This window comes from Madurella fahalii (assembly GCF_045866475.1).
Source record: "Madurella fahalii IFM 68171 DNA, scaffold_1, whole genome shotgun sequence".
Taxonomy (NCBI): domain Eukaryota; kingdom Fungi; phylum Ascomycota; class Sordariomycetes; order Sordariales; genus Madurella; species Madurella fahalii.
In genome coordinates this window covers 4,099,431-4,115,572 of record NW_027263971.1, presented here as the reverse complement: position 1 = coordinate 4,115,572, position 16,142 = coordinate 4,099,431, and the positions used below count along the sequence as shown (strand labels likewise).

The window sequence follows — 16,142 nt, the reverse complement described above, 5'->3', positions numbered from 1 at the left end:
CGGTTCTTTGTGCTCGTCGCTGCTCGTCGCTGCTCGTACGCTGGGATTAACGAAGAACAAACCGTCGCTATGCGCTTGAGTGCTGTCGACGAGGCGCGTGCGAAGACAGAAGTTCCTGAAGACCCAGAACGGAAAGTTGCTGGTGCCTCCCCGTTCCAAAGTCTGGACCGCTTTTGGCTTTCATGAGAGGTCGGTCCAGAAATGCGACGCGATGCGCCTCGAAAGAGGAATGATGCGGCAAATGGGGCGAGTGGAGACGGAGTTTTCCGGTTCCACTTGGCACGGAATAGCAAGGGTTACACTGCTAATAAAGTTACCCAGGGTCTGGAATTTTTAACAATGTTTGCAGCCAGAATGCCCCACAGTACTCTGCCTGAGGCAGGAATCACAAGTGCCAGGGCCCTTGACTCGCTTCAACTCTCTTCAAAGTTCAACATCGTTAAAACATACCTGTCATAGCATTACTGACGGTGAATCTAGCAGCCGCGCTATAATCCGTATCGTAGTTAAACTGCTGCGGAACCAAGAGAGAACACATTCGCAGCAAAGAGATCAAACCGAGACCTGCCTTTACCGGCAGGAGGAAGCGCGGTTGAAAGAGAGGGCCTGTGCAAATGATGGCGACGCGGAGGTTTCTTGTTCGATGAACGGCATCTGAGAGCGCGCTCCATCATATTCACCGCATTTGAAAAGAAAAAACAGAGGTGCCTTCTCTTTCACCTAACGCCGTTCACCTTGAAGTTTCCTTCTGCGTCAACTGGACCCGTTTCCTCCCATCAAGCTCTCCCTCATCTTCGCATCTCACAAGACACACACTTTCACGCAACACGCAACACACAACACACAACACACAACACACAACAATATAATCATATACACACAAACAAGCAAGCAAATAATCAAACAAATATGACCCCACCGCCACCGCTCTTCCACGCCCTCCTCCGCCCGGCCGTCCTCCAGATCCTACGCGCGACGGGCTACCACGGCGCCAAAACGTCCGTCATCGACTCGGTCACGGACCTGGCCGCGCGCTACTTCCTGCACCTGTGCCAGCTGACGGCGCGGTACGCGACGCACAACGGCAACAACCACGACGACCTGAGTCTCGACCTGGGCCTCGGCCTCGTGCCCGAGAGCGAGCACCCGGCGGCGCCCACCATCGTCGACGTGCGCATGGCGCTGCAGCGCGCTGGCGCCCTCCTGCCGGAGCGCTCGCAGGTCGAGCAGGAGTACTATCTTGGATTGGGCAGGGAGGGGAAGGGGGAAGGAGAGGGGGAGGAGGAGGATATGAGGGGTGTCGAGGCGTTCTTGAAGTGGGCGATGGGGCCTGTGAACCGGGAGATTAAGAGGATCGCGCTAGATGGGGATGATGAGGCGGGGGATTATTTGGATGGTGAGTTTCTTTCCCTTTTAGTGTGATTTTTTGGGGGGAATTTTATCGTCTCTCACTTTCTCTGCCCTTTGATCTGCTTTATCATTGCTTTTTCTGGGCGACAAACGGCTTACTGTGGCGATGGCCAGCCCTCAAAAAGAAGCATAGCAAAAACGACGACGACTCAAAGTACCTCGGCACGCTGCTCGGTCGGAGCATTGAGCACGGGGACGTGTTGGTTGAAGGCGGGGATTGTCCGAGCATCTTTGTATGGGAGGAGCGCAGGCGGATAGCGGCGCGAAAGACGCCCGGACCTCAGACCCAGATGCAGACGCAGGGAGATGTTAATGGGGATGGCGGTGATGGGGAGGATTCGAGACCACCTAGCTCGGGGCTGAGCTCGCTGGGGGGTCGGAGTATTGCCGACGAGATGGACTTGTCATAGGGAGAAAAGGTCGCGCTTGTTGAGCAAATGGCCTGTGGGATTTCTGAGAGAAAAGTGAGGGGAAGTTCGAGACCGAGCAAAGCATAGCGATGGCGTTACGGAATTGGAATGGAAGCAGAGGGTGATATTTTGAGACGTTCACCTTGGGTTTGCAGTCAAGGATAATAACTTGGGGGGAGGGTGTTGTGGTTGACAAAACTTGTGGGCAGCTCGGTTGTCTTCGACGGGGCTCAAACATAATGAACATTTTAGAGATCTCTAAGATCTCAGCGACACATCACAATTGTATTTATACTTCAGCCGCATCTGCCTGATTCAGAGTGTTCTAATCTATATGTCCCTTCTAGAACCCCTATTTCGAGAACTCGGACACACGATCCAAGTTGAACGCAGCGCTGATCAAGGCGAGATGGCTGAAGGCCTGAGGCGTATTCCCAAGTTGTTCGCCGCTGCGCGAGATCTCCTCGGAGAACATCATGAGGTGATTCGAGAAGCTCAGCATGTTCTCGAACAGGTTGATTGCGCGCACCAGATACCTGGGCTCGTAGACAGACGCGCGAGTCATGGCTTCGACTAGCCAGAACGTGCACATGCTGAAGGCACCCTCACGGCCGCCAACACCTGGAGCGCGGGCGGCGTTAGTTTAGGCATCCGGTTTTCACATCCATTGAAAGTGGAAGCGTAACTTACCGTCTTCTGACAGCTCAGTGTCATATCTATACACTAACCCAGTGCTAGTCAACCCACCCTTGTCAGGGGGGAGCATAATGCGGTCCATGGTGTTCAAAAACCGGGGGTCGTTCGGAGCGATGAAGAACACCAGAGGCGCAATTAGTATCGACGAGTCAAGCATGGTGTTGCTCTCGTAGCTCTGGATGAAACATTTCATTTCCTTGTTGTAGCCCTTTTCCATGATCTCTTCGTACAGGCCGTCCCGTGCCGCGAGCCATTTGACCCGGTTAGGGCACGGAAAATTGCGCTTGTCGGCGAGGCGCAGCCCACGATCAAAGGCCACCCACAGCATGATTTTGGAATAGGTGAAGTTCTGTTTGTTGTTGCGCACCTCCCAGATGGACATGTCGGGCTGGTCCATGATGGTGAGGACATAGTCGAGCATTTCGCGCACCGAGCACCACAGGTCCCAGTGGATCGGCTTGCCGTACTTGTTGTAGAGATAGATGGCATCCATGAGCTCACCATAGATGTCAAACTGCTGGTGGAATGCCGCCCCATTGCCAATGCGCACCGGCTTGCTGCCGCGGTAGCCATCCAGGTGGGACAGCTCACTCTCGGGGATGTCCGTCTCGCCTCGGATGGTGAACATGATGGGCAGCCCGCCATCCGCCACCCTCGACTTGAGGAAGCGCTCGCTGATGAACTCCATGTAGGCGTCCGCCTCTTCAGTGAAGCCCAGGCGTAGCAGGATGTAGATGGTGAAGCTCGAGTCGCGGACCCATGAGAAGCGGTAGTCCCAGTTGCTTGGTCTGGGATTAGTGGCCTCGTTAGAACTGGAGGAGGCTAAGCAAAGGTCACTCACCGGACGCCGCCTATATCTTCGGGGATGGAGAATGTCGGCGCGGCGATGATAGCCCCGGTTGGCTCGTAAGTCATGAGCTTTAGGATCATGAGACTCCGCGACACGACCTCGCGCCAACGGCCCTTGTACTTGCTCTTGGAGATCCAGTTGTACCAATACGTCTGCGTGTCATGCTGCTGAGTGTCGAGTATTGCACTGGTGATGTTCTCAGTGACGTGCTCTTGGACGTCATTGCGAAGGACAAAGGACACTGCCTGGCCCTCGGAAACGTCGATGCAAGCTACAACGCCTTCGCCTAGCATCCCTGGTTTCATCACCTTCTTGAAGCGGACAACCGGCCAGCTGTCGGTGTTATCTTCGCCGCGATCAATGCTAACGTCAAGCTGTAGCTTGGCATTCTTGCTATGGAAAGTCACCGTCTTGCTTTGAGGTCCGTGGGGTATGCCCTCCTCTTGGAGAATGGTGGTTGTATGCGGTTCTGTGGCATAGTCAAAGGCGGGAAAGATCTCAACATCTGGGCCAGATTAGCTTCAGTCCATATTTTATGTGGACCAAGCATGCTGACCTAGCTGGAGGCGGCCACGAATGCATTCCACCCGGCGGACTAGCCACCTCTTAAGCTCCTCCTGAACGCTGGTCATTTCGCGGTAGGCGCTCTGCTTCGGCCCCTTGAAGATGACCTTGGCACTCTTTGGCCGCGGGAAGAAGTCGACGAGATCGACGACACCATCCTCGTGAATGTACCGTGTCTGGAGGATGTTGGACGAAGGGAGATACTGCTGCTTGGTGGTGCAGCTGAGATGTGCACCCGGATGGATGCTGAAATGTCCGCCCTTGTCCTTGTCCAGAAGACGGCAGAAGACGGACGGGGAGTCGAACTCGGGCCTGGAGTGGTTTAGGATTGTGATGGCCGTATGGGATGGCCGGCCTGAACGCACCAACACATGAAATCGACACTGCCGTCCATTCCCACCAGGGCACAAGTTCTCATGTTGCCAATCAACCCATAGTTCTCAATGGGCAGATAACCGCCCCCATGCTTCCGCATCTGACTCCCAGTGGTCTGTGTCGAGCATTGTGCCGCCATGGCGAGAGACCGCCTACGTGATAATCTGGTGGCGTTGGGATACTTTTATAAACGAACTATGGTAAAGAACTGAAGTGAAATTTGGGTTGTCGTGTCTCGGACGAACACGGTTCGAATACACTGGAGACGAGACGGACAGAGTACAATGGGATAATGACGCCAACAATGGCACAGATGATCAGGGACCGCAGAGCTGATGTTTGAGCAATCTTGGTTCCCTTGAATGGGGGATCCCACCATAAATAAACACTACTTGCGGGGTTGAACGGACAAGTTGGGTCACGGGCTCAATTCGCCCTGCATTCCCGAGCTCAGCTTCATGATCAGGGTCTTGCAGGCCGCAGCGGAGGACTGAGTAAGCACCCAGTTCCCCTCTGTTACAATGCATAAGGGCATAGGTTGGATTCAACAGGTCCCCAGAGTTGGTCCAGTTTAGTAAAGTCGCATCAGCGATGAGTAAGTGTGTGACGTATCGGACACCCGCCGACGCCCATGACGTTAGTATACCTAAGTGATCGAGGGTAAAACCCTGCAGTTTCCTCGCTGGTTTCCGTCGTGGAGACGCAAGTGGAAGATGGGACGTTCGTTTTCCAAATTCTTCATCGTTTATTGATTGCCGCCCAGTGGGGCTGCTGCCCTGAATCTCTTGGGACAGCTCCCAAGATTGGCGGGATGGATGTGTCCCTCAGGAGGCGGGATTCTCGATGATGCACCTCGACATCTGGCTTAGAAACGAATTGCGTAATCGAGTATCCCTAGGCACGGGATAAATTTCGTTTCCACGTAGCGGCAAGTGCTATAATGTACAGTTACCGTATGTAAGCAAGGGGTGTTGTGGTACACAGACATACCTAGAATGCGGTCCGGCCAGCTAGGGCGGGACGGGAAAGATCAGTCGGAACGGGGCTTTGCTTTGGCTCGTCCAGGGCCCTCACGGGGTTTCGCAACAAGCGAGGGGCTGTTGGCCAAAACTCATCCGCTTGTTCCAGACAGTCTTGGCACATGACAGCAACCAGCGATCTTGTTGCAAATCGGGACTGGCCCCAGAGAGCCCAGAAGCCCCAAGCCAGCCCTTCTCGAGGGATCCCAGCTGCTTGAAGCCGCATAAACCAATCCAATCGCACCTCGTGAGCTGAGCGACTCCACCGCTCATCTTGCCCTCTGGCCTCCCTGGATGCTCGCAGCGACCGGCTTGAGCTTGCCGAAGAGTCGCCGGGGCCTGTGCAATTGGACCACGATGAGTCCGGCGAGGGCTCCTCCACCTCAACAATGACACTTTCTCTTCCTTCCTGCGTCCCAATTCCCGATCCCCATCCGTCGCCTACCAGCCACGAAGACTCCTCTGGCGGTTCCAACCCTTCAGAGCCCGTTTCTCCCCCGTCAGCGTCGGAGCCCGAGACGGCAGTTGCTAGCCAACCCGAGGCCCCAGTAGCCGTTGCGCCGGGTCTCGAACCCCGGACAACTGCAGGTCTCCAGTCTCCGGCAGCGGGTCCGGACCCTGAAGACATTGAGATGGACTCGGTGACCTCCGCGGGTCACCGCCGCCGGCGGAGCAGTCTCATCAATCCCGCCAATGCCACAAGCAGCCGTCACCGGTCGCCCCATCAAAGGTCGCCATCGATTCGGCGCCCTGCCGACGACGAGACAAAGATAGTCGAGGAGACCACAGACGACGAGTCCCCGCGGCTTGGCGAGGTGGATGAGGACGGATTGTCGGACGAAGACCTCCACGATGACGAAGAAACGGGCCTGACAGGGAAGGACCGGCGAAGAAAGCGCCGAAAGAGGAATCGCAACCAGCTGCTTGACCAGAGGATAGCCCGGGACAAGATCACCACGGAGGAGAAGGTCGAGGCCGACCGCACCGTGATAAAGAGTCTGTTGGTAAATGGTGCTCTGATTGGACTCTGGTACTTTTTCTCGCTATTAATCTCTCTGGTATGGTCCCCCCCTCCTCTCTCCGTCTGTGGAACCTGGGACCAACTGCTAACTCCCGACCAGTACAACAAATGGATGTTTTCACCCGACAAGCTCAACTTCCCCTTTCCTATGTTTACAACAGCCGTTCACTTTCTGGTGCAATTTTCCCTGGCGTCATTAGTGCTCTTCATTTTCCCTTCGTTACGCCCAAAGAACGCCCACAGGTCAGACATGGGCCAGTCAAGACATGAGCCCGAGCCGGCGGGGCCAGTCATGACAAAGATGTTCTATCTTACAAGAATTGGACCTTGTGGTTTGGCAACCGGCCTCGACATTGGCCTGGGAAATACATCGCTCCAATTCATTACCCTTACTTTCTACAGTAAGTCAGACGGTCCAACAACAACAGATTATCCTCCCGTAACATCCATCTAACTCCCCTCCCCCTTAGCAATGTGTAAATCCTCTTCCCTCGCTTTCGTCCTCCTCTTTGCCTTCCTCTTCCGCCTCGAGGCCCCGAACTGGAAGCTTGTAGGTATCATTGCCACCATGACGCTCGGCGTCGTCATGATGGTGGCGGGCGAGGTCGAGTTTAAGCTAGGCGGCTTCGTCCTGGTCATCGCCGCGGCCTTCTTCTCGGGCTTCCGCTGGGCGCTGACGCAGATCCTCCTCCTCCGCAACCCGGCCACGTCGAACCCCTTCTCGAGCATCTTCTTCCTCGCGCCGGTCATGTTCGTCACGCTGGTCAGCATCGCCCTCCCCGTCGAGGGCGCTGGCGACCTCTTCTCCGCGCTCGCCGCCATAGCCGAGGAGAAGGGCCTCCTCGTGGCGCCGCTCATCATCCTCTTCCCCGGCGTCATCGCGTTCCTGATGACGGCGAGCGAGTTCGCCCTGCTGCAGCGGACCTCGGTGGTGACGCTATCCATCGCCGGCATCTTCAAGGAGGCCGTCACCATCTCGGCGGCCGCCATCGTGTTTGGCGACACCATGACGCCGGTAAATATCGCCGGCCTGCTAGTCACCCTAGCGGCGATCGCCACGTACAACTGGCTCAAGATCACCAAGATGCGCGCCGAGGCGCAGACGGCCGTGCATAGGGGCCACATGCAGGAGGACGAGGCCGCTGCGGAGTCGTCTGGGAGCGGGAGCGGGAGCGGGAGCGGGAGCGGGAGCGGCAGTGATAGGGATGGTGACGAAGAAGAGGCCGGGCTGCTGAGGGGAAGTGTGGATGGGGGCGACGAGCTCTTGTTTACTGCCGACGGCGGGGATGTGGTTGCCGGGCCCGGGCCGGAGACGTCGCCGGTGAGGACTGACAGACAGGCCGCGAGAGAGGGGAGGACGGACTGAGAAGGCGGCCCGCACCTCCGTACCTGATTACATGTTGAGTTTCGAGTGGCATATACCCTGTGATACCCACACTAACCGACCAATCTATTGTATACTACATTTTGGGCTCAAAAGAGGAAGATTCGGGGTCGGGGTCGGGGTCGGGGATGGGGAGAGGTGGCTAAGTTAGGGGACAATGTTGGAACGGCGAATTCTGGATGCATCTATAGAGACAGTACGCGAGCATAGGCATTGCATTATAAATATTTTGGCTGGCTTATTTGATAACCGTCTACTGTACATGTACTCATCCAACCCGCCCCAACGCCCCTTTAAAAGACAAGGCTTGCCCCCTGATTATCAACGCCGAGATGTGGTGTAACTTTATATTGAGAGACATGCATATCTCTCTCAACCAAGCAGCCTCAGCCCACCCTTGGTCTTCTGGCCGGGCTTGGTGATCCCGCCGCCTCCCATCGGACCAAGATGCGGTTCGTACGCGGCAGCACCATCCTGGCCTGCACCCATGCCGCTACCGCTCTTGTTTCCACCACCGCTCCGTTTATGATTCTTCCCCTTGCGATCCTCCTTGACCACCTGCGGCTTGATCTCTGTCTTGGCCTTGCGCACCACCACGGGGTGGCTCTGGATATACTTGCCGTTCATCTCCTTGGCCGCCTGGAAGAAGTCCTCGGGATCGCTAAAGCTCACGAAGCCAAACCCTTTGCTCTTGGTGGTCCGCTTGTCGCGGATCACCTTGGCCTTTTGCACGCTCTTCCACCGGGAGAAGGCCTTGAGGAGGGAGTCGTCTGTCGTCTCGCCGGCGAGGTTGCCGACGAAGAGGCGCAGGTGGGCCGGGTCCCACTCGAGGAGCGAATCATCTTGCCACTTCTTGCCGCCGCCTTCGCGGTAGACCGTCTTCTTCTTCTCGTTGGTCTCACCTCCTGCGTTGGAGTCGACTGTCTCTGCCGCACCAACCTGGGCACCCGGGGCTGGCGTGCCGGTGCCGGCACTGACGCGGCCGCCTACGCCGACCGGCTTAGTGGATGGATCGGAGGGGTCTTTCGGCATGTAAGCACTTTGCCACTGCGCAATCTGCGCGGCCATCTCGGGATCGAAGTCGCTGCCCGCGGCGTCGGGAGCTGGAAAGGGGTTTCGGATCTGAGGCGGAGTCGAGTAACTTGTGTTCGCGGCGGTGCCGTAGTAAGACGGCTGCTGCGCGTAGGTGCTTTGCGGGTAGCTGTTGTACGTGGGAGCTTGGCTATAGCCGCCGCGACCGCCGCCTATGGCGGGCGCCGGCGGGTTGCCCACGTAGGGTAATGTGGAAGGAGGTGCGCCATAGCTAACTGGCGGTGGTGCAGCGGCGGGCCCGTACCCGGAGTATGACGGCGCAGGCGCTGTGTAGCCGGGAGCTGAGACAGCTGGCGGAGCGGCTGAAAAAGCGGGCTTGAAACCGGGGAGCTTGGTTGTCGGCGGACGCGGTGGTAGCGAGGGATGCGATGATGGCTTCGAGACACCTGGAGGACCCGGGTACGACATGATGAACTTTCTTGCGCCGACAACGGAACCAAATCTCAGGAATACGCTGTAGTTGTCACGTACCTGTGAGCCCAGTCCGGCGAGGCTATGCTCCTGCAACCTTTCGACCGACGTGCTGGCTCACGTAAAAGCTGCAATGTTGCGCTGCACAGTGTCGAGATGCGACGTGATCGTGGATGGAATGGAAACCGAATCGCTTGGCTTCCAGGGCTGAAGAGAAATTCCACTCTTCGGTTCTGACTTGGCCCTAAAGCGCCACACAGGCTGTGGCTAGTAAGTATGTGGCGGGGCGGTGTGGCGTAATGCAGCGAAGACTGATTCGTGGTAACCTGGGAGTAACTTACATACAGAGCAGGGCTATATGTTTCATCCGTGGCAGTTATCTATCGAACAATGTTAATCAATACTTTCAGTCATCAAGACCGGCCCAGAGCTGCAGCCGATATAGAAATGGCGTTTAATTCGGCCTTTGATTGCGCAGTTGGCTTGGCTGAGATACATTTCGCGCAGCTTTGCCCGATACCAAGGCGACGCCCCATACGCATGTGCCACTGTTTCTTTAGACAACGCCGTGCTTGTCTTTGGGTTCCAGTGGAAACGCTGGTGCGTCATGCAGTGGGATCTGGTCCGACCTCCACCCAATGGAGGGGCAACACCAACCCCTCAACCCCTCCTGTTTTTGCGACGCTTGGCTCAACACTTCCTGCCGCGCGCAACCACTCCGAGGCCAGCAGAAGACGACAGAGCTGACGACGGACAACAATCGGAGACAAGAGAGAATTTCGGCCATGACCCCTAAGGGTCTCTAAGCAACCTCATTGGCCAGTACAAATGAGCCTGAAATCGCTAGCCCCAGGTTCAGTGCTTGACTGCGGGAATTTGGGTCCTTGGGCAAAGCTGTTGTGTAAGCTGTTGCAGCGCCGCCTCCTTCCTCGGTGGGCCTTCAGTCCCCATTTGGATGCCTCCCACAGTGGGGGGCACTGGACCAAGGACTCCCGCACTCCGGGCGCGACGTCTTGGATTGGGACACTGGGACCTTCTGGTTGGATGAGCGATAACGAAGTCCGGTGTATCCGCGGAGACCGCCAGAGGTGAATATGCAGAGATAGAGCGATCAGAAAAGCAGAGACCACGGAGTTGTGATACAGCAGCAGGAGACCCCGTAGCGACTAGGCCCGAAAAGCAGATCAGCCATTTAAACTTCACAAGCCATTGTACATATATTTGGATGGACTTGGGTAGCGGACCCTGCACTTCAGGCCCGCCGACTGGTAAAGGGTGGCATGAGCTAGCGCCATGGCGGCATCCGGAGCCGGAAGACCAGGGCAGCACCGTTGCGATCGACCCGCTCAGCTGTGCCGTGTTGCCCTGAGGGCGGCATTTCGAAACCAACAATCCCGAATCCGACGCAGTCTGTGTCGGACCAAAGAAGACGGGAATATGTCTGCAGGGAGGAGGAGAGACTGAAATGGAAGCATGAGGGTAGCTCGGAGCGAAACCCAAGCTCCAGACAAGGTCCAGGCCGAATATCCCGGCGACTCTAGGATACCCCGTACTCTGATGATAACATCAGAGCCCAGTAAGGGAGTTACCCCTGGTCACCGAGGAGGAGCTCCCAGAGCTTCAGAAAAGAGCTCCAGGCCAAGGAAAGGAACTGAGCATACCACGGTAGCGAGTCGGCAACGAGGGATACGCGAAAGGGGCAAGCAGATCCGGAGAACTCATGCTGCACTCCGCTGGAGCGCTGTCTGGGGGTGGGTAGGTAGATAGAACTCACTGAGTAAGCCCCGCGGCAATTACCCGCCCTTTGCCCACGATTGACCCCTCCGACATCGAAGGTCCATCCATCCTTTAAAAGTTTCGTCATGCAGTCCCAACGCTTCTCCCTTTTTCCCTCTCCTTCCCCACGCAAACCCTCAGCTGAGGTCCCCCATCCGTTGACAACCGCTTCATTCAAGTTGAGACCTCATTGCCAGAGGAGCTCGCATCTACACATTGCAATCCCACCTTCATCTTTAGGGCGTGCCTAGCTATTCACCATGTCCGGTGCAGTGTAAGTCCTTTACCCCGCCTTCCTGCTCTGGACTCCTCCATGCGACAGAATTGGGTCTCCCACCCGAATGTCCATCACGCATCTGGATGGGGGCTTTCCTCCAGGTTGGCATAAATAATACCCATTTCTTAGCAATAACCCGGGACTGAGGAAGTCCATACGTCCCGGGGCAATGGGGGGTTTTTCCTTGTATACCACACCTACTGAGTGCCCTTCAGCGCTCGCCTAGCGAGCATCAACATTGGCGGAGCTTTGAAAGCTGGCTCCTTCTTGCAGAAACATGCTAACAATGGCGGAAGCGCTGACCTCGGCCTCATCGGCCTGGCCGTCATGTAAGTCACAAACTGCGATGCCTTCCGGGGCTTTCAATACTACACGTTAAGGACCTGGCGCTGACGTTGACCTTGCACAGGGGCCAGAACCTGATCTTGAACATGGCCGACCATGGCTTCACCGTCTGCGCCTTCAACCGCACAGTGTCCAAGGTTGACGCCTTCCTTGCCAACGAGGCCAAGGGCAAATCCGTCGTCGGAGCGCACTCTACTGAGGAGTTCGTCTCCAAGTTGAAGAAGCCCCGCCGGGTTATGCTCCTAGTCCAGGCTGGCAAGCCTGTTGACGATTGGATCGAGACTTTGCTTCCCCTACTCGAACGCGGAGATATCATCATCGACGGCGGCAACTCCCACTTCCCTGATTCCAACCGGAGAACAAAGTACCTGGCAACCAAGGGCATCCGATTCGTCGGCTCCGGCGTTTCTGGCGGTGAGGAGGGCGCTCGCTATGGCCCCTCTCTCATGCCGGGCGGCCACGAGGAGGCCTGGCCGCACATCAAGGACATCTTCCAGAGCATTGCCGCCAAGAGCGAGGGCGAGGCGTGCTGTGAGTGGGTTGGCGACGAGGGTGCTGGCCACTACGTCAAGATGGTGCACAACGGCATTGAGTACGGCGACATGCAGCTCATCTGCGAGGTACGTCGTCCCTAGCTGGTCTTGGGTGGCGGTGTTCGGGGATGGAGCAACTGACGTGGTTCGCTACAGGCCTACGACATCATGAAGCGCGGCCTGGGTATGGAGAACAAGGACATTGGTGATGTCTTCGCCAAGTGGAACAAGGGTGTCCTGGATTCCTTCCTGATCGAAATCACCAGGGATATCATGTACTTCAATGACGACGATGGGGAGCCCCTCGTCGAGAAGATCCTGGACAAGGCCGGCCAGAAGGGCACAGGCAAGTGGACGGCTGTGAACGCACTGGATCTCGGCATGCCCGTCACCCTCATTGCCGAAGCTGTCCTGGCCCGTTGCCTGTCTGGCATCAAGGAGCAGCGTGTCAAGGCGTCGACGAAGCTCGAGTTTATCGGTCGCCTCAACACGTTCGAGGGCGACCAGGACCAGTTCCTGGACGATCTTGAGCAGGCCCTTTATGCATCCAAGATCATCTCGTACGCGCAGGGCTTCATGCTCATGCAGGAGGTACGTCTACGGCCAAGATGTGCCATTGCCGCGCCAGATGCGCTAACAAGAAAGCAATAGGCTGCTCGGGAGTACGGGTGGAAGCTCAACAAGCCCTCGATTGCCCTCATGTGGCGCGGTGGCTGCATCATCCGCTCCGTCTTCCTGAAGGACATCACGGCGGCTTACCGAAACAACCCCGACCTTGAGAACCTGCTCTTTGACGACTTCTTCAACAAGGCTATCCACAAGGCGCAGCCCGGCTGGAGAGACGTGGTTGCCAAGGCTGCCCTGCTTGGTATCCCGACTCCAGCCTTCTCGACGGCGCTGTCGTGGTTTGACGGCTACCGGACAAAGGATCTGCCGGCCAACTTGCTGCAGGCTCAGCGCGACTACTTCGGCGCCCACACCTTCAGGATCAAGCCTGAGGCAGCAAACGCGAAGTACCCCGAGGGCAAGGATATCCACGTCAACTGGACCGGACGGGGTGGCAATGTTTCGGCTTCGACATACCAGGCATAAGGAAAAAAAGTTTGCTTTCTGATGAGGGACCGCCTGAGGAGCGGCAGCTCACCATATTCACGTAGAGTAAACTCTAGGTAGAGACGGCGTTTTAGTAATACTTGATGATATGTTTGTTTTTCTTTTTATCTGAGACTGGTCCCAGCTGCAGTGTCATGAGCCCCGGCCCCCGACTCCTGACAGGTCACCAAGGTCACGTGCGTGGTAGATACACCGAGCCACCCCTTGTCCTGGCAACCTGCCCGTCACTGACGCTCCACACCCTCCTCCCCATTCGCGAAAAGCGCGACTGCACCAAACTCAAAAAGTCCAGCTCGCGACAAGACGTTTCGCACCCAGCGCAGCCTCCAAAGTGTCCATACGACATCTGCCTCCCCACCAGAACATTGGCTGATCTGCCAACGGAATGATCGCATCGGCATCGACATCTTTCGACGGTTTCCCTTGATTTAATCCCATCGTTTAGCGGGAAAGAAATGGCTGGAGACCCAAGCCAGAATGTGAATGGGGACTTGGTGGGTTCATTGCCGTCGCCGGCAACACGCCGCATCGGCGCAAGAGTGCTAATCGGCTGCGCGATAGCTCCCACACGTGCACCTATTGTCGACATTTCGATATGCGTCGATGCCGAGAGTCGATCTAGGGGAGGTGACAAAATGGCTGCTACACGCGCCAAAGATCGCCCGCGACACGGCGCCTTTCTACTGGACTTACCTCGACTGCCCAAGCGACGGTGCCATCTTCTTGACCTGGCAGCCGACTGCTCGCCGTGGCAACGAATTTGCCAGCGATGGATACGTTTGGGCTGGTCCTGAGGTCTCCTTCCAACATAGTGCAGGCAATGGTTTGGTATGACGTTCCTGCGCCGGATTTGGGCTCTGCCGCCTAGGCGACGCTGGCTGACCATCAGGAGTAGGTGCTCGAAATCTATTTTCAGAGGGCAGGCTATCGCATCGGCGAACAGTTCGCTATCCACTCTAGACGACGGTTCCGCCTCTGTCCGCCTCAAATTCCCGTCGCGAACGTCCCCCATGTAGATCCCAACCTCTGGATAGTCCACTATGGGCCGGCGGAGAAGACCGACCGACTCCCCGTCAATACGATTGGAATCCCACCTCCAATGCAGCAGATACTTAGCTTCCGTCAGCACTTGTTCCAGATGGGCCAGATCGTCCGCAAGGACTTCATGTTGTCGGACCGTGTCAACTGGCCTCAGATTCCCTTTCCCCAGCGCGGCCAGTCAATGTATGCACCACCAATGCCGCAACGTCACGTCCCTCAAGCAATGGCCTATCCTCCGCATCCCGGCCCGGCGGTGGGTCCCACACCTAAGCGGCGGGCGGGGCATGGCCCGGCCGGCAACCAGCCTCAGATGATGGGCGCCGGCTTTACGAGCGTCGAGGGTGCTTTTGACGACGAGGAGGACATCTCCCGTGGGGATATGTTTGACCACCTCAGTCCTAGGGAAATAAGCATGGCACGTTACCAACAGAATCATGAATGGATGGAGGAGATCTTGTCATCGCCGTACCGCATCGGCCAGATCGAGGCTGCGGACCTCGGTCTAGGACGGAAAGGCGAGCTCGCCGCGCTCACAGAGGGCATATTCGAAGCTCAAGGCGGCGATGCGTTGGCCGCCGGCCCCAAGAAACCCTATACTGGCCAGCTCGATCCAGGGCTGGCAGAGCAGTTCCGTAAGAGGGTTCAGGAGAGGAATGAGACTGTGAGAGTAGAAATCGAACAGATGAAAGCGCAGCATGCGAAGCGGTTGGCAAAGTTCAAGGGAAATGCCGCTATCAAGGACGCCGAACAGGCGCTTCGTGCCGCCACGCAGGAGACTGGCCCCGAATTCTGGCGGTTGGAAGGGCGGCTTGAGGATGGCGACAAATCTAGAAGCCAGTGGGATCAAAAACCAAACCGGTCGCTGGAGGAGATCGTCGCCAGCGTCGAGGAGATCGTTGGCAAGCGCGCAGTGGTCGTTCGTGACGTCCATCGGGTTCAGGATGGGGGCTACCAGGAACCGGCACCCGAACCAGAAACCGCGCAACCACCGCTTCAAGTACCGGGAGACCCGACCGGTGCCGGCCTCACGGCCCCCATGTCTCGGCAACCATCCCATGCTGGGTCTCACGCCAGTGGAGTGATGATCGGCGACTCTGATATCGACATGGGCGGCACAGCGGCTGGCCTCCTTGACCAAATGCATACCGGCTTCTCGTCCACCTCGACTCCCATCAACAGCTTCCCTACACCCCAGCCTCAGCTCTCTGCCATTCCTTCTAGTGCGGCAACCCCAGCCAATCTCAATGTCCCCTCTCCACACCCAGCACAAGCACCGACGTCACAACCTTCGGGCCTTACGCAAGGCGACATCAACATGGAAGACCCGGAAGCCTCAAAAGACACCACAACTGCGCCGGATCATGGAACGGGCAGTGGTGACTGGATCGTCGTGCCCAAGGCGGACATCCCACCCAACGATAATAGCAGCAACAACCCCTCTTCCACCACCCAGCCTGCCAACCAGCCCATCACAACAACAGCCACGACGCAACAGCACCAGCCCATGTCGAGCAAACCCGTCTCGGCCGCCGGCACGCCAAGCCTCAACTTTGACGGCGACAACAACGACTTCAGCTCGCTCGGCGACCTGGACACGGCGGGCGACGCGCTGGCGAGCTATGATCCACCGAGCGGTGACGAGGGTGGGCTCGGGGTCGACGACGATTTGAATATGGACATGGTGGAGGACTCGGCGTTTGGGGACGCGTTCCACGGGGTGGAGCAGCATGCGCATGGGCACGGGGGTACGCCCACTGCGGACTGATTGATCTGTTGAGGGAGATGGCAGGAGGCTGTGGTAGGATAAAGTAGTGGAATCTGTGAC

General features: G+C 57.1%; 6 protein-coding genes across 6 annotated transcripts; 4 read left to right on the top strand and 2 right to left on the bottom strand.

Annotated features, from left to right (window-relative positions):
• Positions 1-909: 909 nt before the first annotated feature.
• MFIFM68171_01284 (Transcription initiation factor TFIID subunit 3) lies at positions 910-1,820 on the top strand (the record flags this gene model as incomplete). The annotated part of the gene is made up of 2 exons (XM_071056706.1): positions 910-1,396; positions 1,525-1,820. The coding sequence occupies 2 exons, from the start codon at positions 910-912 to the stop codon at positions 1,818-1,820; spliced, it is 783 nt and encodes a 260-aa protein (XP_070912807.1).
• A 352-nt stretch (positions 1,821-2,172) lies between these two features.
• On the bottom strand, positions 2,173-4,444 carry MFIFM68171_01283 (Six-hairpin glycosidase-like protein; the record flags this gene model as incomplete). Its single annotated transcript, XM_071056705.1, has 5 exons — positions 2,173-2,441; positions 2,511-3,304; positions 3,358-3,871; positions 3,923-4,242; positions 4,296-4,444. 5 exons carry the CDS (start codon positions 4,442-4,444, stop codon positions 2,173-2,175), a joined length of 2,046 nt encoding a protein of 681 aa, XP_070912806.1.
• Positions 4,445-5,713: 1,269 nt separating this feature from the next.
• Positions 5,714-7,711, top strand: MFIFM68171_01282 (Putative nucleotide-sugar transporter YMD8; the record flags this gene model as incomplete). The annotated part of the gene is made up of 3 exons (XM_071056704.1): positions 5,714-6,382; positions 6,446-6,746; positions 6,816-7,711. The coding sequence occupies 3 exons, from the start codon at positions 5,714-5,716 to the stop codon at positions 7,709-7,711; spliced, it is 1,866 nt and encodes a 621-aa protein (XP_070912805.1).
• A 390-nt stretch (positions 7,712-8,101) lies between these two features.
• Positions 8,102-9,229, bottom strand: MFIFM68171_01281 (RRM domain-containing protein; the record flags this gene model as incomplete). The annotated part of the gene is made up of 1 exon (XM_071056703.1): positions 8,102-9,229. One exon carries the CDS (start codon positions 9,227-9,229, stop codon positions 8,102-8,104), a length of 1,128 nt encoding a protein of 375 aa, XP_070912804.1.
• Positions 9,230-11,268: 2,039 nt separating this feature from the next.
• On the top strand, positions 11,269-13,255 carry GND1 (phosphogluconate dehydrogenase (decarboxylating) gnd1; the record flags this gene model as incomplete). The annotated part of the gene is made up of 5 exons (XM_071056702.1): positions 11,269-11,282; positions 11,501-11,614; positions 11,695-12,250; positions 12,320-12,754; positions 12,815-13,255. 5 exons carry the CDS (start codon positions 11,269-11,271, stop codon positions 13,253-13,255), a joined length of 1,560 nt encoding a protein of 519 aa, XP_070912803.1.
• Positions 13,256-13,731: 476 nt separating this feature from the next.
• Positions 13,732-16,082, top strand: MFIFM68171_01279 (SWI/SNF and RSC complexes subunit ssr4; the record flags this gene model as incomplete). The annotated part of the gene is made up of 3 exons (XM_071056701.1): positions 13,732-13,770; positions 13,838-14,104; positions 14,172-16,082. 3 exons carry the CDS (start codon positions 13,732-13,734, stop codon positions 16,080-16,082), a joined length of 2,217 nt encoding a protein of 738 aa, XP_070912802.1.
• Positions 16,083-16,142: the final 60 nt, after the last annotated feature.